Source organism: Physella acuta, unplaced genomic scaffold (genome assembly GCF_028476545.2).
Source record: "Physella acuta isolate Inbredline_101_S28 unplaced genomic scaffold, ASM2847654v3 ptg000620l, whole genome shotgun sequence".
NCBI classification, from domain to species: domain Eukaryota; kingdom Metazoa; phylum Mollusca; class Gastropoda; family Physidae; genus Physella; species Physella acuta.
The window spans coordinates 143,010-167,355 of record NW_026732139.1 but is presented as its reverse complement, the minus strand read 5'-3'; the positions used below and the strand labels follow the sequence as shown (position 1 = coordinate 167,355).

The 24,346-nt window shown below is 34.7% G+C and overlaps 1 protein-coding gene across 1 annotated transcript; it reads right to left on the bottom strand.

The window, feature by feature from the left end:
* Nucleotides 1-66: 66 nt before the first annotated feature.
* LOC131948014 (zinc finger protein 271-like) lies at nt 67-6,077 on the bottom strand. Its single transcript, XM_059309460.1, has 3 exons — nt 6,027-6,077; nt 3,327-4,358; nt 67-271 (listed from the first exon to the last, which is right to left on the bottom strand). The coding sequence occupies exons 1-3, from the start codon at nt 6,059-6,061 to the stop codon at nt 67-69; spliced, it is 1,272 nt and encodes a 423-aa protein (XP_059165443.1). The 5' UTR covers nt 6,062-6,077.
* Nucleotides 6,078-24,346: the final 18,269 nt, after the last annotated feature.

Genomic DNA, 24,346 nt, shown 5'->3' with positions numbered 1-24,346 from the left:
GAAGTTATAGGATATAAAGCTGGTTGATTGAGAAGTTATAGGATATAAAGCTGGTTGATTGAGAAGTTATAGGACATAAAGCTGGTTGGATGAAAAGATATCGGACATAAAGCTGGTTGATTGAGAAGTTATAGGATATAAAGCTGTTTGGATGAGAAGTTTTAGGACATAAAGCTGGTTGGATGAGAAGAAATAAGAGATAAAGCTGGTTGCTTGAGAAGAAATAGGATATAAAGTTGGCTGGATGAGAAGAAATAAGATATAATGCTGGCTGAGTGCAGACATAATAGATAAGTTATAGTAGAATGACTGGGTTATATTAACTGACAATTAAAGTCACCTAAGAGATCCCGGATGTTACATAACTTACTTGGATTTTGCAGATAACTTTTTTTTAAAACCCGAGAAAGTCGATTTAAAAACGAATCAAATCATTCTTCGCAGTGATCTTGTGCAAAATGTTTTTGTTGACACAAGTATTAGACATGCTGACAAGTATAGGGCTGGTAAGTAGGTCAATAAATAGTTCTATGGCTCATGCAGGTTTTATTGAGCTGTAGAACTGGTTGGTGACCTACTTACCAGCCCTATAGTAGCGATCCTCCAGACGTGTATGTTTCATTACATACCTACAAGACATTTGAGACCTACCCCATACTCCACAGGACGTTACAGAGCAAATATGTTCATAACCCCCCCCCCCCTGCCTCATCACGAACAAAATGTAAACTCAGTGCTTTGCAATTTATGTGACCATATAAATGAATTACAAGAATCCCATTATTTTTTAGGAAATATTTTATTAAGATAAGACTGTTTTGTAATAATATTCATTCATTGATTTAAGCAAAAGAAACAATAACCTACATTAATAATTGTAATGCATTCAATGATAAAAATAGATAATAATAAATGCAATCTTTTGTAGTTTAGATATTAACGTCAATAAAACATTAAAATTTAATAACTATGAATATAAACACACCTAACTTTATATACAAACATTGTATTCAATAAAAACATTGCAACCATCCATTGTTTGCAGTTGTGTTGTCATGTTATAGTGATGCCTTGTATTCTATAGAACTGTTTTCATCGTTACTATGGACTTATAGTAACTACTTTTACAAATGCTGCCGAGTGTATGGCTTGTAAGACATGTTCTCTCTCACTGTTATTTGATATCTCGCTAGCCAGGGAGAGGTGTGAATTTTCAAACTGAATTTTCTCTTGTGATCATGGTTACCATTATTAACAAACAAAAAAAAATGGGGTTATTTGTTTCTAGGTCTTGCCTCAAGATTTTAAAATACCAAGAGTGCATAAAAGAAAAAAGAATTGCGCAGCAAGTGAACGGAAAAAAATATTTAAATAATAGTGCGGAAAACTAGTACTTCATTAATTCATATGCGTTTTTTTAGAAATCGGAAATAGCGTAAAGTTCTACTTCAGGTCAATGAAAATTACTCAAAATTTGAAAGAAAGCAGAGAATTAGATCTTTTACGTTTAAGTGAAATTTCGTTTCTCTATGTGAAACAGTACTCAAGTTATGTTTGCGTTTTTGTTTGTGGTTAGGGTTAATTAAAAAGGTAATATATATATTAAATCCGGGCTATGCCGGGTATATGCTGAACACAACACACAAGTCATAGGGGGGGGGGGCGGTAGATGCATGGAAAAAATTCTGGTGCCTGGCCGGCTAGTTTATAATTATTTATATATATATATATATAAATATATATATATATGTTAGGGGGATTTAGTTGTTCGAGAAAGAGGGATCATCTGCGATCGCACTTCTGACACCAAAATGTAAGGGGAGGGTTGTTTTTGTTAACCGATTAAAAGAGAGACATGGTAAGATGGTATTGACCATTATTCTCTCAAATCCGTGCACCTTTGCGTGGTGACAAAGGAGTCTAATAGAGCTGAGCAAAACTAATTAACATCTAAACAAATACAACATTAATTTTACACTAAAAATAAAACTTGGTAAACACCCAGTTAATGCATTTATTTTGTCTTGAGCACTTATATCGGGAGCCAATATGTCGGGAGCCGCTTTATTTTAGAAACATATTTATGGCAATCATCACATTCATCTGGCTTATCTCCAGTATGAACTGTTTTATTTTTTCTAGAAACATATTTATGGCAATAATCACATGATTCATGTGGCTTATCTCCAGTATGAACTTTTCTATGTTTCCTTAAATTAGAACTCTGAGAAAACTTTTTATGACAAACATCACATTCAAATGGTTTATCTTCTAAATGAACTTTTTTGTGTGTATTTAAACTAGCACCATGTGAAAACTTTTTATGACAAACATAACATTCAAATGGTTTATCTTCTGAATGAACTTGTTTGTGTTCATATAAATTAGCACTATATGAAAACTTTTTATGACAAACATCACATTCAAATAGTTTATCTTCTGAATGAACTCTTTTGTGTTTATATAAACTAGTACTCCAAGAAAACTTTTTATGACAAACATCACATTCAAATGGTTTATCTTCTGAATGAACTTGTTTGTGTTCATATAAATTAGCACTATATGAAAACTTTTTATGACAAACATCACATTCAAATGGTTTATCTTCTGAATGAACTTGTTTGTGTTCATATAAATTAGCACTATATGAAAACTTTTTATGACAAACATCACATTCAAATGGTTTATCTTCTGAATGAACTCTTTTGTGTCTATATAAACTAGAACTCTGAGAAAACTTTTTATGACAAACATCACATTCAAATTGTTTATCTTCTGAATGAACTTGTTTGTGTGCATATAAATTAGCACCATGTGAAAACTTTTTATGACAAACATCACATTCAAATGGTTTATCTTCTGAATGAACTCTTTTGTGTTTACATAAACTAAAACTCTGAGAAAACTTTTAATGACAAACATCACATTCAAATGGTTTATCTCCTGAATGAACTCTTTTGTGTTTATATAAACTAGAACTCTGAGAAAACTTTTTATGACAAACATCACATTCAAATGGTTTATCTCCTGAATGAACTCTTTTGTGTCTATATAAATTAAAACTCTGAGAAAACTTTTTATGACAAACATCACATTCAAATGGTTTATCTCCTGAATGAACTCTTTTGTGTTTATATAAACTAGAACTCTGAGAAAACTTTTTATGACAAACATCACATTCAAATGGTTTATCTCCTGAATGAACTCTTTTGTGTTTATATAAACTAGAAATATATGAAAACTTTTTATGACAAACATCACATTCAAATGGTTTATCTTCTGAATGAACTTGTTTGTGTGCATATAAACTAGAAATATATGAAAACTTTTCATGACAACCATCACATTCAAATGGTTTATCTCCTGAATGAACTCTTTTGTGTGTATATAAACTAGAACTATATGAAAACTTTTTATGACAAACATCACATTCAAATGGTTTATCTTCTGAATGAACTCTTTTGTGTGTATATAAACTAGAACTCTGAGAAAACTTTTTATGACAAACATCACATTCAAATGGTTTATCTCCTGAATGAACTTTTTTATGTTCATTTAACCTAGAACTATCTGAAAACCTTTTATGGCAAGCATCACATTCAAGTGGCCTCTCCCCTACTTGAGCTTGTTTATTCAAGTTAGATCTTTGAAAAAACTGTTCATGACAATTATGAGGATCAACAGACAGATATGTTTCATCTTCAGGGAGTTTTAGCTTTTCTTCAAGTCCATTTTGTTGTTTGTCCTCAGAATCTAAAAATGTTGTCCATAAATCTGGTTTTAAATCTTTGTTGGTTGATAAAGTTTCTAATTCTGGTATTATATCTTCGCTAGTTGATAAAGTTTCTAATTCTCGTTTTAGATCTTCACTAGTTGATTTATTTTCTAATTCTGGATTTATATCTTCAGTAGTTGATAAAATTTCTAATTCTGTGTTGGTTGATAAAGTTTCTAATTCTGTTTTTATATCTTCAGATCTTGTACATACTGCTGATACAGCAGGTTCCATATCTTTAAAAATTAAAAATCCTGTTGTTTTATCTTGAGATGTTAGAAATGTCATATGGTGTTTTACATCATCAAAAGAGGAAAATGATGTACATTCTGACTTTGTGTCTGTAGAAGATGAAAAATCTGGCGTAACAACGGTTTTATCATCCTGTGAAGCTATAAATGTCAAGTTTGGTTTGATATCACGGAAAGTTAAAAATGATAATTCTGTTTTTATGTCAGAAGAAGATGAAAATACTGTAGATAGAAGTGGCTTCACATCTTCAGAATTTGAAAATTCTTTAAACTCATCAGACTGTAAATCTAAATCAGCAGTTGCCTCTCCCATGCTGCTTCTTATAAATAAACTGAGGATTAGATATTTAAATGTTAAAGTGGTGTTATATAGATCTAGAAACTATAGTCAAAACAAAGTTTTTTCAATAAAACTTCTCAGAAGCATATTAAAACATCTTAGAAATGAATTTAGATAGCTTAAAGTTAACACAATCAATAAACAATTTTAAAAATAAAATAATTAATGTATTGTATATGCCTAAGAGTGGCGGATTATGGTAGAAAATAAAATCAAACTTAAATTTTTTTTTGTTTTATACAATATTTGTACAAAATTAACATGCCATGCTTTTTAAATTGACAGAAGGTAAGTATACCATGTTACAAAAACTGCAATCATAACAATTCATATTGAAAAGAAAAAAAACAATCATCAATGAGGAAAGCACAACGCTTTATGTTTTTAAAATATGGGGCGACATGACAAATAATAAATCTGGCCAAATGATTGGCTTTGGGCGCAGCACACATCTAAACGCGCCTTGTTTTTCACAAGATTATAATAAACTGGCATTAATGGGGAGGGGGGGGGGGGTATATGACTGGCATAGTGACCACACCTAAGGACATGAGAATTATTCCCTAACCGTTGTTTAATCATACATGGCATAACATTAGAATCATAGTTTAGAGGTTTATTTGATTGTAAGATCATTTTAAAACAAGAATATACAAAGCTACTTTCACTAAAGTGTCGCTTGTGAGATAAATAAAGAAATTAGGTCAAAAGTACACCTTACTATTCTTAATTAACAGACTAAGGTAATCTATGGTTTTATGTACATAAAATCTGCAGAGGCTAGTAATGTTAAAAAGCCAGTAGTGATCTCCCCTAAGCTTTCTTGAATTTTCTTATATAACACTACGGGGGATTGGCAACTCGGGATATACAATATATAGACATGATTTTTAAATCCATGTTTAAGTACTTAAACTTTTTAAAATAGAATAGAATCTTGTAGAAAAAAGAATTGCGCACCAAGGAAACGCGAAACAAAATGTGTATAATAGTGCGGAATATTATTAGTACTTTATATATTCACATGCATTTTTGAGAAATTGGAAATAGCCTCCATTACTACTTCTGGTCAACGGAAATTACTCTAAATTTGAAAGAAGGTGGAAAATTAGATCTTTTACTTACATATAGGCTTTTGAAAAATTTAAAGTAGAATAAATTCCACTTCCGGTTAATCAGAAATCGCTGAAAAGTTGATACAGAACTAGAAATTTGATATAATACTTATATATGAAATTTTATCAACCTAGCTGTAACTGTACTCAAGTTATCGTGATCACAGACACACATACACTGAAAGAATTGCAAAGCCCAGTTTTTCAGACTCGATTATGCATAAAACATCAAAAATTTGATAAATGTGGGTTTATAATTTTTGCCAGATTAAAGTAAGTCTTCTATACTCCAGATGAAGGACTGGGGTGAAAAACTGTGAAAACCGTCACAATTTCATGTGATTTTTGTGCACTATCAGAATACTTTCTCTAACCGAGAAAGAAAAAAAGGGTGACCTATCAAATTTTTGTAATTAGTTGGCATTTTTAGAAGGATTCACATTTTGAAAGCTACAAAAATGTTACAAACTTTTATTGATGTGCGTGTTTTAAAACATCAGTAGTAAAACTTTTCAGTAATAAATAAAGATTAACGATGTTTTTACTTGATGCAACCAAGCTCATTTACTAAAGCAGCCATCTTGTTTAAGCTAGATTTAGAGATTCAAGGGAAACCACCCTAATTTACAGTTGGCCGCTGTTTATATAGCAAATCTTGCTCGCAAAATAGGCTGTTTAAAGTTAATTTCTGGCTTATATTGATATATTTGGACACTGATTTTGGTTTATTATTCAATTATCTATTACTATTATATTTGACACAAAACTATTAGTATTAATCGCTACCTTGGAGGTGTGGATCGTTGCTAACATCAATATGATGTCCACACCAGATGCATGACTTTCAAAGATTTTTCATCTTAGCTCCAGTGACCTTCTTACAATTAGTTTTTAAAACGTTTACCAAGAGCAAAAATGTTGGTTTTTCACGATATACAAACAAGCTATAGGTGGCAGGGCAAAATATGCCAGAAAAACATTTTAAAATTTGCTTTGGAGAAGGAAGGTATATTTAAAAGTTGGTACCATTAAAAATGATAGAACTTTTAAAATATTAGCCCGGGAAGTAGAAAAATGAATTGAAGATTGAAGAACTATTAGGTTTATCAGTCTATTAAAAATATATAAATATATCCAATATATATATATATATATATATATATATATATATATATATATATATATATATATATATATATATATATATATATCCAATATATAATACAACATAATTAGTTTAAAATGTTAGTACAATCTCTAGGCCTACCCCCATGCATGTAAACCACAATACAAACAACTCTGTAGTGGCAGTGGTCACTTTTTCTACTGTTGGTAATACAGAAATGTGTAGAAATATCTAAGAATTTTTTTTTAGCAGGCCTGAACTATAACAAGTGGTAGGCGTACAACACAAATGTACACTGTCGTATGCCTGCTTTTACAACATACCCAGGTAAATGGCTAATTTCCACATCAAAATCTAAAACCTTATGTTGCACCATTTCACCACCAATGTCCCCCACCTTGATATGCGCGATGACGTAAAAAAAATATTGTGGAAATTCGTAAGTAACATCGCAGGATTACAGAAACGTTATTTTTACTAAGAAATCACTTCAGAAGTGGGGTTGGTGTGGTCGAGTCGGTAAAGCTCATGGTTGCTAAACCGATATGTCTCGAGTTTGAACACTCAGGTAGATGAGGCTCGTTAGCAGAGGACAGCCACTCTTCTAGGAGAGACTACTCCAAAATCAAACAACTTCTGCCTTGTAGTTTGTTCTTGGGTGGACAACAGTAAAGTGCTTAACAGTAAAGTGACTTTCTTAGAATTTGGTTTTTAAAAAATGATTATCACGTGAAAAAAGGCAGATTTTAAGCGTATTTTATGCTACCTGAAGATGACAAAGCTATTTTTGCCAGAAAAAAATTTAATTAGCTTCCAACAATGAAGGTCAAACATAAACATGGGTAAAGTTTTAAGTTGCTTAAAAACTTAAAATATCTATCTGTAAGGTTCCAAACTTGCACGGTTAGGTAGGGTATTATTAGATTGATCTGTTTCTGAATTAAATATTCTGTACTCATTTTGAGAAAAAAAATCACCCACGTGTCAACTGGTTATGCGCCATTGAGGCCATTGACTCCAATTTCAGCCTGCTTTTCCTTTTGGATTTGCTTCCATAGCCTTTGTCCAACCAAGAACAAACTACAAGGCAGCAGTTGTTTAATTTTTGGAGTTGTCTCTCCTAGAAGAGTGGCTGTCCCCAGCTAACGAGCCTCATCTGCCCGGGGGTTCGAACTAGACCATTTGTACATGTTTTTTTGGGGTTAGGATGAATAGGATGGTCTATCTATAGAACGTGCACTTGCAATCGCGGATTTTTCGAGTTCGCTATTCGGCACCCTGGACCGAACTGCCGCTCATAACGAACCAGGTGCATCTGAGAAGTAGGCAAAAGACTGGCAAAACCCACGGACCATGCGGGTTACAATACAAGATACGAGATTCTTCAAAGTTTTTCCAGACTGCCTAGCTTAAGAATGATGCAGGAGTAGGCGATGGCCGTGCTAGAAATAGATAATTTGTCGTGAAAGCGAGATGGCTAGTTGAAGATACTTTTTTTTCTAAAATGGTGAAATAGCTTATTTATTTTTTAATTTAATTTTTTTTGTAAAAATTGCCCTGAGCTTTAACCGTCTTAAGATATTTGAATTGATACTATGAAAAACAATAAATTTTATTCTTGATACAAAAAATATGCTGCGTTCCCTTCAAAATACAAGTAAAATGAATTGTTCTTATGTTATTACTTTTCAAATAAACCGAGAGTGATCTCCCCTAAACTTTCTCGAATATTCTTATGTAAAATAAACCGGGAGTGATCTCCCCTAAACTTTCTCGAATATTCTTATATAAAAAACAAGGAATGGGAACTCGGGATATAGACATGAATTTTAATCCATTTTAAAAATTAAAACTTTTTAAAAATAGAATAAAATCTCGTAGAAAAAAGAATTGCACACCAGTGGACGCCAAATAAAATGTGCTTAAGAGTGCGGGATATTATTAGTACTTTATAAATTTACATTAGTTTTTGAGAAATCGGAAATATCGCAAATTAGTACTTCCGTTCAACGGAAATTACTCAAGATTTGACAGAAGGTAGAGAATTAGATCTTTTACTTACATGTTTAATTTCATTTATCTATCTAAAATAGTACTCAAGTTATAGGCTTTTGAAAAATTCAAAGTAAAAAAAAAATACCACTTCCTGTTATCGGAAATCGCTCAAAAGTTGATACGGATCTACGATTTTGATAAAATACTTATATATGAAATTTCATCAATCTAGCTGTAACGGTTCTCAAGTTATCGTGTTTACAGACACACATACATACGAACAAGATTGCAAAATTATGTTTTTCCGTATCAGTGAGGTGTAAAATGTCGAGATTTTTGCACGATTACAAGCCAATCTTTTATTTAATGAATTCAGCTGCCCTACGCCGTCGCCGGTAAAACAACAGCGGAAACAGTCCTACGTCACTTCAGACAGGAAACCGGCCTACGTCACATCCGACACGATTTCTCTGAGCAGCCGATCGAGGCAGACGGCGCGGCGAGGCAGCATGTCCAGCCAGTGCAGCAGTGTGGCCACGGAGAGCTGCTTTAGTCGCATCACCAGCATAGACGAGGTGGAGGAGGAGCGGATCTCGTCCAGCGATCTCTTCGCTTTCTGCCTACAGGTGGCGCGGGGTATGGGGCATCTGGCTGAGAACAAGGTGATAACAGGTGGGGACAAGTACAGATGGTGGTGGTGGGAACAGGTACAGGTGGTGGTGGGGCTAGGGGTGGGTTGGTAGATACAAGTGGGGCGGGGTATGGGGCATCTGGCTGAGAACAAGGTGAGTACAGGTGGGGACAGGTACAGATGGTGGGGACAGGTACAGGTGGGGGACAGGTGGGGCAAGAGGTGGGGAAATAGGTACAGTTGGGGATAGGGGTGGGGACAGATGAGGCAAGGGGTGCGATGGTAGGTGGGGGCTGGCGATTGTGTGGTTCGTAGGGGTATAGGAGCATTCAGCGTAGACCATTTAATAGGGCATCTAGGCTAGACATTAAAACGATAATACGTAGGGATCGAAAAGGACATTGATGGAATTTATTTAAGACGCAAAAGGACAATTAGTTGTGAAAAAAATGGAAATTTTATTTAGACAGTAAAAGGACAATTATTTGCGTCTAAGAAACCAAATCAAGACAACAAAAGGACAAATATTTTTGAGAAAAACTGTTTATAAAAATGGGAAATAACTCCAGTTGACTTTTTTCTTTGACCAGATTGTCCACAGAGATCTGGCAGCTCGCAATGTGTTGGTCACTGACAGGGGCGTGTGCAAGATCACAGACTTCGGGCTGGCTCGATGTCTGGGGGACACTGACCACTACGACAAATCGTCGAAGGTTCGTGAATTGGTTAAATTATGGTTAAATGGTCAAAGGTTCGTGAATTGGTTAAATTATGGTTAAATGGTCAAAGGTTCGTGAATTGGTTAAATTATGGTTAAATAGTCAAAGGTTCGTGAGTTGGTTAAATTATGGTTAAATAGTCAAAGGTTCGTGAGTTGGTTAAATTATGGTTAAATAGTCAAAGGTTCGTGAGTTGGTTAAATTATGGTTAAATAGTTGGCTCGATGTCTGGGGGACACTGACCACTATGACAGATCGTCGAAGGTTCGTGAATTGCTTAAATTATGGTTAAATAGTCAAAGGTTCGTGAATTGGTTAAATTATGGTTAAATAGTCAAAGGTTCGTAAAATCCATTGGTTAAATTATGGTTAAATCGTCGAAGGTTCATGAATTGGTTAAATTATGGTTCAATCGTCGAAGGCTCGTAAACTCCATTGGTTAAATTATGGTAAGAATAAGATCGTCAAAGGTTCGTGAAATGCAATGGTTTAAGGTAAATTATGCTTTCAGTTATTCGTCGAAGGTTCACTAACTTCATTAGTTTGATTATTGTTTGATCGTCGGTTTTTTAACTTGTTTTACTTATAGTCGCGGAAGAAACTCCAAACTTGCTCTAGTTCAGTTGCCACATAATTTGGCCAGAAAATAATTGTTTTATCTGTAGAAAACAAGCATATGTCAATTTGGTGGCTTTAGCATTTGGTTAGAATATTTAAACTAAATATTATGTTTCAATGCATCCTATTGTGAGTTTGTGTGGCGACGTGGTCGAATGGTAGAGCGTTGGAGGCCAGCCCCAAAGTCTCGAGTTCGGTCCTGGTTTTGATTAATCCACCAAGCTCTGATGGGTACCAGACAATACGTTGGGCATAGTGCTGACCACGCCATCCCTTCATATGCCGAAGTCAAGAAACATGAACCCTAGTTCATCTACACAATGGATCGCTACGTCTAAAGAAAGTATTTTTTTTACTTTCTTTATTGCTAGCTGGTGGCAAATCCCAATGCTGATTCACCTTGCTATGGCTTACATTATTAGGACTAGGACATTGATTCCTTTGTAGAATCTTCCAACTGTGTTTTATTCGTTTCAAGCATTAATTTTCATACTTCGTTTTAGATTCGAACCCGTTACCGTTAAAGCGGCGTAGGTGAAGTAGATTATAACAGAAGTGGTAGGCGAATGATAAATCTAGGGGGACTGTTGGACATGATCCTATTTTCAAAGTCCGACCACTCTTTGACACTGTCCTCAATAATTCTCTTAAAAGTTTGAAGCCAGAGAAGGATATTTCTATTGATGAAGCAATGGTAGCCTACACTGGAAGGCTAGTGTTCAAACAGTACATAAAAAATAAGCCAAGTCCCTGGGGTATCAAGTTGTGGTGCGCTGCTGATCCACATTCTGGTTATTTGTATAACTTTGATGTGTACATGGGGAAATCAAATGTGAAAATGCCCAATGGACTGGGTTATCATGTTGTTTTTAAAATGGGTGAGCCTTTCCTAGACAAGTACCACCATTTTTACTATGACAACTATTTTACAAGTGTCAAGTTAGCTGAGGACTTGCTTCAGAGAGACACTTACTCGTGTGCGACCATTAGACCCTCACGAAAAGGTTGGCCTAAAGAATTTAAAAACCTCAGGCTAAAAAAGTCAGCAACTGAAACTGGAGTCCGGTTTCGACAAATAGGAAACCTAGTTGCTTGCTTTTTTCATGACAAGAGGCCAGTGCAGGTTTTATCTACAAATGCACAACCCACTATGTCAACAACACAGCGAAACACTGCTGGTGGACGTGTGGATGTGCAGATACCTACACCAGTATTCACATACAACAAGGGTATGGGTGGTGTAGATCTACATGATCAACTGAGATCATATTTTCCCATTGGCAGGAGAAGCAGGAAATGGTGGAGGTCTCTGGTGTGGTTTTTACTTCAGGTTGCCACAATAAACTCTTACATAATTTATAAAAAACAGTTTATGCAGAGACATCCTGGGCAGAAACCTAAGACACACCTAGAGTTTCGCCTTGATCTTTGTCATCAGCTCATGGCTGGATCTTCTGTTCGGCAACGTGCAGCAACTGACATCCCTGCAGCCACTGGCACAACCACACTGGACAACACAAAACATCAGCCAAACAGAATGTTCGGCAGGAAAAAAACATGCTACGAGTGTTCTAGGTCTAAAAGAAAGACCCCCACAAATAGGCCCATAGAAACCTCTAATGGATGCCTCCTCTGCAAAGTACATTTGTGTAAAGGACATTGCTTTGCTATATTCCACAATAATCTATAACTATAATAAAAATGTTCTTTGAAGGTTTATGTGACTTTTTACTTCAATTTTTTCTCATCATTTTCTGTCATTGCATCATTTGATTTACTGGCACATAAATTAATGCAAAACAAAATTATCCAATGATAATCTTTCATGTGGGAGCATTCAATACTTAATACAATGCACTTTATTTCTTGTATTTATGGTGTAAGATAGAGTTGCTATTAATTTTTTCCTGAACCAACCAGTGTAAAGTGCGGAGTTATTCCCCTTTGGCTGGGATTTCAGAGTATAATATTTCGGAGTGGCCGGGATTGAATGGGTTAAAACAAAAGTTTTTCTAAATTTGACAGGGCCCACTGCCGGTTAGATGATTGGCACCAGAAAGTTTGATTGACAGAACACACAGCACCAAATCTGATGTCTGGGCCTGCGGCTTTCTTCTGTGGGAGATTGTTACGCTAGGTGAGTTCATAGGTTTACATTAGTAGGGGGGGGCGGGGTTGGGGGGAGGTTTTATGTAGTGAAGGGGGTGAATGTTGTTGTTACTTGGTACCCTATCCCGTTCGTCCTTGTTCAGTTCTCGTGCTGTGAGTTGTAATATTCCGGTTTGTACCAGTTTATGAAAGGGTATGTAAGGTGTATGAAAACGTGTGTGATGGCCTCAGTTTTGTCCAGGTCTCCAAGGTTAGTACAGGTTAGGTTTAAACTAGTTTTTAGCCACTGTATCTTAGTTTAATAGCTTGTGTATTTTCTGTTTAAACTAGACTGTGTTAGGTGTAGATAGTGTATATAAATTCTTTTAGTTTCAACGAGCCTTTGTTTCAGTCTTGTTTTGTAACCCGTTTGTGGTTGTTTGTCTTATGTGTTGCGCTACGCATCGGATCTCCCGAATGGCATGTTCGTGTGTTCACAACAGTGTACTTTACGGTGTTGGAGGGGGGGTCTATCTTTGGGTGAGTCTATTGTTTTACTTTAGTTTGGTAGTAGGGGGCTACTGTATGGGTTTGGAGGGGGGGGGGGGTGTAGATTGTAAATCTCGGCAAATTCATTAAGCAGGCGCATGTAACCTTCACCTTGAATGTCTTGCAACCAACAGTCTGATTGCAAACTATACACTTTTGTGTTGATAGATGGGGTCGGAGCGAACTTTCTAGATAGCAAACAAATACAACAAAATAACATTAGCTTCCTACAACATTGTGTCATGAAGAAGGGCTTCACAAAATGTGTACATTAATACTATTATATTAATACACGGGATACCGTGATGGGTCTGAATAGATCCGCCTTCAAGATAAAATAAACAGTACCTGTGATGTAAAAGATACTGGGTGAACTTGGCAATAGGGCTGGTAAGTAGGTCACCAACCAGTTATATGGCTCATGCAGGTTTTATTGAGCCGTAGAACTGGTTGGTGACCTACTTACCAGCCCTATTTTGTTCCAAATGTCCACTCTATATTTTATTTTCTTGTACCACACCCACCCCACGCACCCCAGACCAAGTTGACAAAATATCGATCTAAAGAGTTTGATTGATTGATTTCAGGTGCCAGTCCTTACCCCGGGTTGTCTGCCCATGACGCCTTCAAGTTTGTTAGCGCTGGCAAGAAAATGGAGAAACCTCAGCACTGCAGTTCTGACATGTACATAACTTTAATCCTAACCACACAATCGACAACACACACATCCACTTTGACAACTAAAAACCCACTCAGCTAGAGAAATTTTGACAATTCCACATCAATTACGACAGCAACAAAAGAGTTCCACACAACCCCCACCCCCTACATAACTCACCCCAATGTATAATCCCACCCACTCACAACCCCACACAACTCAACTCCAACAATCCTACACAAAATCCCACCCCCATACAAACCCGCACAACTCAACTCCCACACAAAATCCCACCCCACACAATTCCATCAAAACAAACCCACCCCACAATCCCACACAACTCACCCCCATACATAATCCCAACCATTCACAACCCCACACAACTCAACTCCCACCCCCACACAACTCAACTCCCACAATAAATCCCACCCCCACACAATCTCCCACCCCCACACAATCTCCTACCCCCACACAATCCTACAACTCAACTCCAACAATCCCACACAATCTCCCACCCCCACACAATCCTACAACTCACCTCCCACAATCCCACACAAAACGCCACCCCAACTCCCCCATAACCAACCAACTAACCCTAACCCTCCCTGTCCACAGATACGAGCTCATGTGCAGCTGCTGGTCCTTCCTCCCAGAGAACCGTTCAACGTTTGATGCCCTGTATCGCAGGTTCGAGACTCTGCTGGAAAAAGAAAAAGATTACATCAATCTGGAACTATTCCAGAGCGAACAGTACGCTTGTCTGGATGCGGACATATTGGATGAGAAGTTATAGGACATAAAGCTGGTTGGATGAGAAGATATAGGACATAAACCTGGTTGTATGAGAAGATATAGGACATAAATGAGAACATATAGGGCATAAAGCTGGTTGGATTAGAAGATATAGGACATAAAGCTGGTTGGATGAGAAGATATAGGACATAAAGCTGGTTGTATGAGAAGATATGACATAAATGAGAAGATATAGGGCATAAAGCTGGTTGGATTAGAAGATATAGGACATAAAGCTGGTTGTATGAGAAGATATAGGACATAAATGAGAAGATATAGGGCATAAAGCTGGTTGGATTAGAAGATATAGGACATAAAGCTGGTTGGATGAGAAGATATAGGACATAAATGAGAAGATATAGGGCATAAAGCTGGTTGGATTAGAAGATATAGGACATAAAGCTGGTTGTATGAGAAGATATGACATAAATGAGAAGATATAGGGCATAAAGCTGGTTGGATTTGAAGATATAGGACATAAAGCTGGTTGGATTAGAAGATATAGGACATAAATGAGAAGTTATAGGACATAAAACTGGTTGATTGAGAAGTTATAAGACATAAAGCTGGTTGATTGAAAAGTTATAGGATATAATTTATAAAGCTGGTTGGATGAGAAGTTATAGGATATAAAGCTGGTTGATTGAGAAGTTATAGGATATAAAGCTGGTTGATTGAGAAGTTATAGGACATAAAGCTGGTTGGATGAAAAGATATCGGACATAAAGCTGGTTGATTGAGAAGTTATAGGATATAAAGCTGTTTGGATGAGAATTTGTAGGACATAAAGCTGGTTGGATGAGAAGTTATAGGATATAAAGCTGGTTGCTTGAGAAGAAATAGGATATAAAGTTGGCTGGATGAGAAGAAATAAGATATAATGCTGGCTGAGTGCAGACATAATAGATAAGTTATAGTAGAATGACTGGGTTATATTAACTGACAGTTGAAGTCACCTAAGAGATCCCGGATGTTACATAACTTACTTGGATTTTGCAGATAACTTTTTTTTTAAAACCCGAGAAAGTCGATTTAAAAACGAATCAAATCATTCTTCGCAGTGATCTCGTGCAAAATGTTTTTGTTGACACAAGTATTAGACATGCTGACAAGTATAGGGCTGGTAAGTAGGGCAATAAATAGTTCTATGGCTCATGCAGGTTTTATTGAGTTGTAGAACTGGTTGGTGACCTACTTACCAGCCAGTAGCGTACGCAGGGGGGGGAGCAGGGGGAGCGGCCGCTCCCCCTCTGGCCATTTTCAGCAAAGTGGCGCCTTTTTGGAAACTTTTTAAATTCAAAGTTTTAAACAATGATATTAGTTAAAAAAATATTTTTTTAAATCACAAGATTTCTTTTCATGCAGCAATTAAGCATTATTGTACTAGTCTAGTAGTGTCTACTTTTACAACACGTATTAACAGCTGCATTAGTTTGCCATTCTAAAAATAACCATTACGATGCATTGCAATGTTTAAAATACGTTTACGGTAGTACCACTTGGCAAGAGGGGTGTTAAGTTTAAGGCAACTGTGTAATGTATTTGCCTACGAATAATTGAATTAGAAAATGTTATACATAAAACTTCACACATAATTACTTTATACATACAGTTTGAATCATGTGATTAATTTTTTTAAAATTACAATACAAAAACCGTTTGGGCGATAGTGATTACGATTACAAATTATATGAAACAGTTACAACCTCCCTCCCCCATAGACCCCTCTGTAAAAAAAAATGTCATAATACCACTGCTACTTATTTAAATCTATTTCTGTAATATGTATTTGTGTAATATATACGTGTGTAATATATATGTATGTTTAGAACAGTCATCTAAAAACTGACGCTAAGTTCACTCTGAGTTGGTTATCTCCCCCCCCCACACACACACACACCTCACCACCACAATTGTGTAGAGCGACATTAATGTCACACCTAGGTATACACTGGGTTGGATAATTGACCTAAAGTGAACGGACAGTGGTGAATGAAGTTGAAACCCCCCCCCCACCCCACCCCACCCCGAACTGATCTGTTAAGTACATGTAGAGAACGCGTAATGATGTACCAAAGTACCATGCCGCCAGAAAATTAGCTTTTTAAACATAAAACTCTGTGAATATTGTTTTTGCAATTACCAGTAAAAAGGTGTGTGATCAATACAGTGATCTAACCCATACCTATCACAATGTTAAAAAAAAAGATCTTTAAAGAACACAAAGAAGCAGTAGTTAATTAAAATATATGATCTGAACTGAAAGACCGATATTTAGCTCTATGTAGGCTGTTCTTCCGAATGTCTTTTATTGTAACGAAAAGCGTGCTTTTATACCATCTCTGATTTTACAAACTTTCATTATGCTGTAATACTTTAGCATTTATGATAACGAAATATTAAATTCTGATTATAGACAAAAACATTTTGTAATCACGAATAGTCTTAAACAATTTCATTATATTCTAAAGTAATTATTTATTTGTTTTGACATTTATAATTAAATGTGTCGATATATACATATTTATATTAAGAGAGTGATTATTTCCCCTATTTCACTTGTCTTAATGTCCCAGGAATTATTATGTAAGAAATTTTGTTTACAAGAATTACAAAACAGATTGTGTTACGTTCATTGTTTTTGGTTGTAGTATATATATAAATATATATATATATATATATATATATATATATATATATATATATATATATATATATATATATATATATATATATATATATATATTTGTCGGCCAACATTGTGTGTTTTTTCTTATTTCTTCAGAGCGCTACTTTCAATTTATTTTACATCATAGCGTATTTATGACATACAGCTCTCTCTCTCTCTCTCTCTCTCTCTCTCTATATATATATATATATATATATATATATATATATATATATATATATAATACACGTATATAGAACGTGTTAAAAATTCGGCGCCTTTTTTTGCTCTTTTCGCTCCCCCTACAACGAAAACCTGGATACGCCTCTGTTACCAGCCCTATAGTAAGGATCGTCCAGACGTGTATGTTTCATTACATACCTACAAGACATTTGAAACCTACCCCATACTCCACAGGACGTTACAGAACAAATATGTTCATAACCCCCCCCCCCCCCACCACGAACAAAATGTAAACTCAGTGCTTTGCAATTTATGTGACCATATAAATGAATTACAAGAATCCCATTATTTTTTAGGAAATATTTTATTAAAATAAGACTGTTTTGTAATAATATTCATTATACAACTGTCTGTTGATTTAAGCAAAAGAAACAATAACCTAAATTAATAATTGTAATGCATTCAATGATAAAAATAGATAATAATAAATGCAATCTTTTGTAGTTTAGATATTAACGTCAATAAAACATTAAAATTTAATAACTATGAATATAAACACACCTAACTTTATATACAAACATTGTATTCAATAAAAACATTGCAACCATCCATTGTTTGCAGTTGTGTTGTCATGTTATAGTGATGCCTTGTATTCTATAGAACTGTTTTCATCGTTACTATGGACTTATAGTAACTACTTTTACAAATGGTGCCGAGTGTATGGCTTGTAAGACATGTTCTCTCTCACTGTTATTTGATATCTCGCTAGCCAGGGAGAGGTGTGAATTTTCAAACTGAATTTTCTCTTGTGATCATGGTTACCATTATTAACAAACAAAAAAAAATGGGGTTATTTGTTTCTAGGTCTCGCCTCAAGATTTTAAAATACCAAGAGTGCATAAAAGAAAAAAGAATTGCGCAGCAAGTGAACGGAAAAAAATATTTAAATAATAGTGCGGAAAACTAGTACTTCATTCATTCATATGCGTTTTTTTAGAAATCGGAAATAGCGTAAAGTTTTACTTCCGGTCAATGAAAATTACTCAAAATTTGAAAGAAAGCAGAGAATTAGATCTTCTACGTTTAAGTGAAATTTCGTTTCTCTATGTGAAACAGTACTCAAGTTATGTTTGCGTTTTTGTTTGTGGTTAGGGTTAATTAAAAAGGTAATATATATATTAAATCCGTGCTATGCCGGGTATATGCTGAACACAACACACAAGTCATAGGGGGGGGGGGCGGTAGATGCATGGAAAAAATTCTAGTGCCTGGCCGGCTAGTTTATAATTATTTATATATATATATATAAATATATATATATATATATGTTAGGGGGATTTAGTTGTTCGAGAAAGAGGGATCATCTGCGATCGCACTTCTGACACCAAAATGTAAGGGGAGGGTTGTTTTTGTTAACCGATTTAAAAGAGAGACATGGTAAGATGGTATTGACCATTATTCTCTCAAATCCGTGCACCTTTGCGTGGTGACAAAGGAGTCTAATAGAGCTGAGCAAAACTAATTAACATCTAAACAAATACAACATTAATTTTACACTAAAAATAAAACTTGGTAAACACCCAGTTAATGCATTTATTTTGTCTTGAGCACTTATATCGGGAGCCAATATGTCGGGAGCCGCTTTATTTTAGAAACATATTTATGGCAATCATCACATTCATCTGGCTTATCTCCAGTATGAACTTTTCTATGTTTCCTTAAATTAGAACTCAGAGAAAACTTTTTATGACAAACATCACATTCAAATGGTTTATCTTCTAAATAACCTTTTTTGTGTGTATTTAAACTAGAACTCTGAGAAAACTTTTTATGACAAACATCACATTCAAATGGTTTATCTCCTGAATGAACTCTTTTGTGTGTATATAAATTAGAACTATATGAAAACTTTTTATGACAAACATCACATTCAAATGGTTTTTCTTCTAAATGAACTTTTTTGTGTGTATTTAAACTAGAACTCTGAGAAAACTTTTTATGACAAACATCACATTCAAATGGTTTATCTCCTGAATGAACTCTTTTGTGTGTATATAAATTAGAACTATATGAAAACTTTTTATGACAAACATCACATTCAAATGGTTTATCTTCTGAATGAACTTGTTTGTGTTCATATAAATTAGCACTATATGAAAACTTTTTATGACAAACATCACATTCAAATAGTTTATCTTCTAAATGAACTCTTTTGTGTTTATATAAACTAGTACTCCAAGAAAACTTTTTATGACAAACATCACATTCAAATGGTTTATCTTCTGAATGAACTTGTTTGTGTTCATATAAATTAACATTATATGAAAACTTTTTATGACAAACATCACATTCAAATGGTTTATCTTCTGAATGAACTTGTTTGTGTTCATATAAATTAACATTATATGAAAACTTTTTATGACAAACATCACATTCAAATGGTTTATCTTCTGAATGAACATGTTTGTGTTCATATAAATTAACACTATATGAAAACTTTTTATGACAAACATCACATTCAAATGGTTTATCTTCTGAATGAACTTGTTTGTGTTCATATAAATTAGCACTATATGAAAACTTTTTATGACAAACATCACATTCAAATGGTTTATCTTCTGAATGAACTTGTTTGTGTTCATATAAATTAACACTATATGAAAACTTTTTATGACAAACATCACATTCAAATGGTTTATCTTCTGAATGAACTTGTTTGTGTTCATATAAATTAACACTATATGAAAACTTTTTATGACAAACATCACATTCAAATGGTTTATCTCCAGTATGAACTTTTCTATGTGTCCTTAAATTAGAACTATGAGAAAACTTTTTATGACAAACATCACATTCAAATGGTTTATATCCAGTATGAACTTTTCTATGTGTCCTTAAATTAGAACTATGAGAAAACTTTTTATGACAAACATCACATTCAAATGGTTTATCTCCTGAATGAACTCTTTTGTGTGTATATAAACTAGAACTATATGAAAACTTTTTATGACAAATATCACATTCAAATGGTTTATCTCCTGAATGAACTCTTTTGTGTCTATATAAACTAGAACTCTGAGAAAACTTTTTATGACAAACATCACATTCAAATTGTTTATCTTCTGAATGAACTTGTTTGTGTGCATATAAATTAGCACTATGTGAAAACTTTTTATGACAAACATCACATTCATATGGTTTATCTTCTGAATGAACGCTTTTGTGTTCATATAAAATAGAACTATATGAAAACCTTTTGTGACAAACATCACATTCAAATGGTTTATCTCCTGAATGAACTGTTTTGTGTCTATATAAATTAGAACTCTTAGAAAACTTTTTATGACAAACATCACATTCATATGGCTTATCTCCTGAATGAACTTTTTTATGTTCATTTAACCTAGAACTATATGAAAACCTTTTATGACAAACATCACATTCAAATGGTTTATCTCCTGAATGAACTGTTTTATGTCTATATAAATAAGAACTCTTAGAAAACTTTTTATAGAGCAAAAATGTTGGTTTTTCACGGTATACAAACAAGCTATAGGTGGCAGGGCAAAATATGCCAGAAAAACATTTTAAAATTTGCTTTGAAGAAGGAAGGTATATTTAAAAGTTGGTACCATTAAAAATGATAGAACTTTTAAAATATTAGCCCGGGAAGTAGAAAAATGAATTGAAGATTGAAGAACTGTTAGGTTTATCAGTCTATTAAAAAATATATCCAATATATAATACAACATAATTAGTTTAAAATGTTAGTACAATCTCTAGGCCTACCCCCATGCATGTAAACCACAATACAAACAACTCTGTAGTGGCAGTGGTCACTTTTTCTACTGTTGGTAATACAGAAATGTGTAGAAATATCTAAGAATTTTTTTTTAGCAGGCCTGAACTATAACAAGTGGTAGGCGTACAACACAAATGTACACTGTCGTATGCCTGCTTTTACAACATACCCAGGTATATGGCTAATTTCCACATCAAAATCTAAAACCTTATGTTGCACCATTTCACCACCAATGTCCCCCACCTTGATATGCGCGATGACATAAAAAAAAATATTGTGGAAATTCGTAAGTAACATCGCAGGATTACAGAAACGTTTTTACTAAGAAATCACTTCAGAAGTGGGGTTGGTATGGTCGAGTCGGTAAAGCTCATGGTTGCTAAACCGATATGTCTCGAGTTTGAACACTCTGGCAGATGAGGCTCGTTAGCAGAGGACAGCCACTCTTCTAGGAGAGACTACTCCAAAATCAAACAACTTCTGCCTTGGGTGGACAAAGGCTATGGAAGCAAATCCAAAAAGAAAAGCAGGAAGAAATCTGAGTCAATGGCCTCAATGGCGCATAACCAGTTGACATGTATATTTCATTATGAAGAAGAAGATTTCAGAAGTAACTATGCTAATACTAATGTCAGAGATGTAGCGCCCCACCTCCCCCCAAAGCAAATAGCTGATTTTTTTTACAAGTGGTGGGAGGAGAAAATAGGATGAGTGCAGTGACAGCAGCAATTTTCACAAACACTGCATTTCAAGGTTTTTTAAAAATTTCAAGGACCTTTTACAACTGTTAAAAAACAACTATAGATAGATCGTGTAAAAAAAATTATAGCAGGCCTACATATTTTGTTTGAAGGCCCAAAACCAGATACGTTTTTTCAAAATTTTGCTTAACAGTAAAGTGACTTTCTTTGAATTTGGTTTTTAAAAAATGATTATCACGTGAAAAATGGCAGATTTTAAGCGTATTTTTATGCTACCTGAAGATGACAAAGCTATTTTTGCCAGAAAAAAATTTATCAAACATAAACATGGGTAAAGTTTTAAGTTGCTTAAAAACTTAAAATATCTATCTGTAAGGTTCCAAACTTGCACTGTTAGGTAGGGTATTATTAGATTGATCTGTTTCTGAATTAAAACTGTAAATATTCTGTACTCATTTTGAGAAAAAAAATCACCCACATGTCACGTAAACAATATTTTTTTGTGAGGGACGTAATTGCTATCCTCTGTCACTGCTTAAGTTTTCTTTTTACTAGACACTTTCTTTTTTTACCTATTTTGCTAGCGTAATTAGGCTAATTAAGTCTCATTATGGATCTATCACCGGGCTTTTTGATTATACTATAACTCTAAAAGCCCCTAAACCACAATGATCTATTATTTTGTTTTTTAATTTGTGTTAATCCTTGAAATTATTGCGAGTTGGCCTTTGTGTGCTTATTTATGCCTAATTATTTGTTGTTTTCAAATGTGTTATAAGGGGTTGGCGTGGTAGAGTCAGTAAAGCCCATGGTTGCTAAACCGAAAAGTCTCGAGTTCGAACCCTCAGGCAGATAAGGCTCGTTAGCTGGGGACAGCCACCCTTCTAGGAGAGACAACTCCAAAATTAAACAACTGCTGCCTTGTACTTTGTTCTTGGTTGGACAAAGGCTATGGAAGCAAATCCAAAAAGAAAAGCAGGCTGAAATCGGAGTCAATGGCCTCAATGGCGCATAACCAGTTGACACGTAACGCTTAATTGTGTTGGAGGCGTGGTCGAGTAGGCAAAAAGTTCATGGTTGATAAATTCGAACAAAGTCTCGAGTTCAAACCCACTGGCAGATAAATCTCGATCCCCTTCGACACTAATAATTAAGAACAAAGAAGAAGAAGAAAAATGTGTTATAGCTTAAGGACAATGGCGGGTGTACTTTTCGTCATAAATCCACTAAATCATCGATTTCCCACTTTTACTTGATCTATACAGAATAACCATCGTTGAATCTAAAAATGGCATTGTTATGACCCTAAAAACAGTATTTATTTATGAAAAACCGGGTTCAATGTAGTGTGTACAGGGTCTTTTGTTTAATTTTTTGGTAAAAATAGCAATTTTTCGACCTAGAAAAGTACTATTAGGCTTCGCGGAAAACCTAATGTGTTTCATATCAATGGAAAGGCTGTGACATCCTTTCTTTATTTGTTCTAAAATTAAATGACCAATCAAAATACCTATTTTAATGTGATTATTTTTCTACGTCATAAAGTTGTTTATTTTACTCAGTCGGGTTTTTCCGGTATGCAAATTTTTTACCTCAATTTTTTCATTGGCATACAACTGCGGAAGCTAGTTAGCGATTGGTCATTTCGCTTCGGAAATAAACATTCCCTTAGTTTCAGCACGTTGCTAAGTTTGATCTAGTTTTGTTTCTCTAAGCTTCTATGAAATACTTACATTATTTTAACATATAATTATTGCAATTAAATATACTATTAACAGTTTAGACTAGTTTGTGTGAATTATCATAAGCAGAGAGACGATTTAATTTGTTTCTCTTTCGATAATGGGTAGAACAAAACACTCGCTAAAAATAGATACACACATCTAACTAATTTACTAAAGCTAGAGCACGTCCGAATGCAACTGATTGCAGCTACCTCTACTCAATCTAGCACTGGTGCAGATGTAATATGCACATTTACTAAGAAACTGCGGCAATGTAAGACACAGTTTTTACAGACAGAAGAAAGCACTGTTACATCTAGTACTGGTAGTGCTAATTGTAAACCACAGCCATGCAGAATTATTGTCGAATGTGATTTGCTTCTTGATGTTATCAATATATTTCCTCGCCCACTGTGATGTAGTGGCTACTATTGATGAAAAAAGTGTAAAGGGTTTGCTTCAAGCATGGTGTGGCAGTAATAAAAATGTTGTAAACCGTAAGTATACAACTGCAAAAGAATCCAGAACAAGGCCTTTCACAATAAACAAAGACATCGTCTTATCATAATTGGCTTTAGACATGAGACCATGCAAAATATACTGCTGTTTCA

Bases quoted from the DNA above. Each gene is read 5' to 3' on its own strand.
- LOC131948014 (XM_059309460.1), bottom strand. From the start codon at position 6,061: ATGGCTGCTTTAGTAAATGAGCTTGGTTGCATCAA. The intron at 4,359-6,026 runs GTAAAAACATCG...TCTAATCCTCAG, and splicing joins AATGAGCTTGGTTGCATCAA to TTTATTTATAAGAAGCAGCA. The intron at 272-3,326 runs GTTTTCATATAT...GTCTGCACTCAG, and splicing joins TGTGATGGTTGTCATGAAAA to CCAGCATTATATCTTATTTC.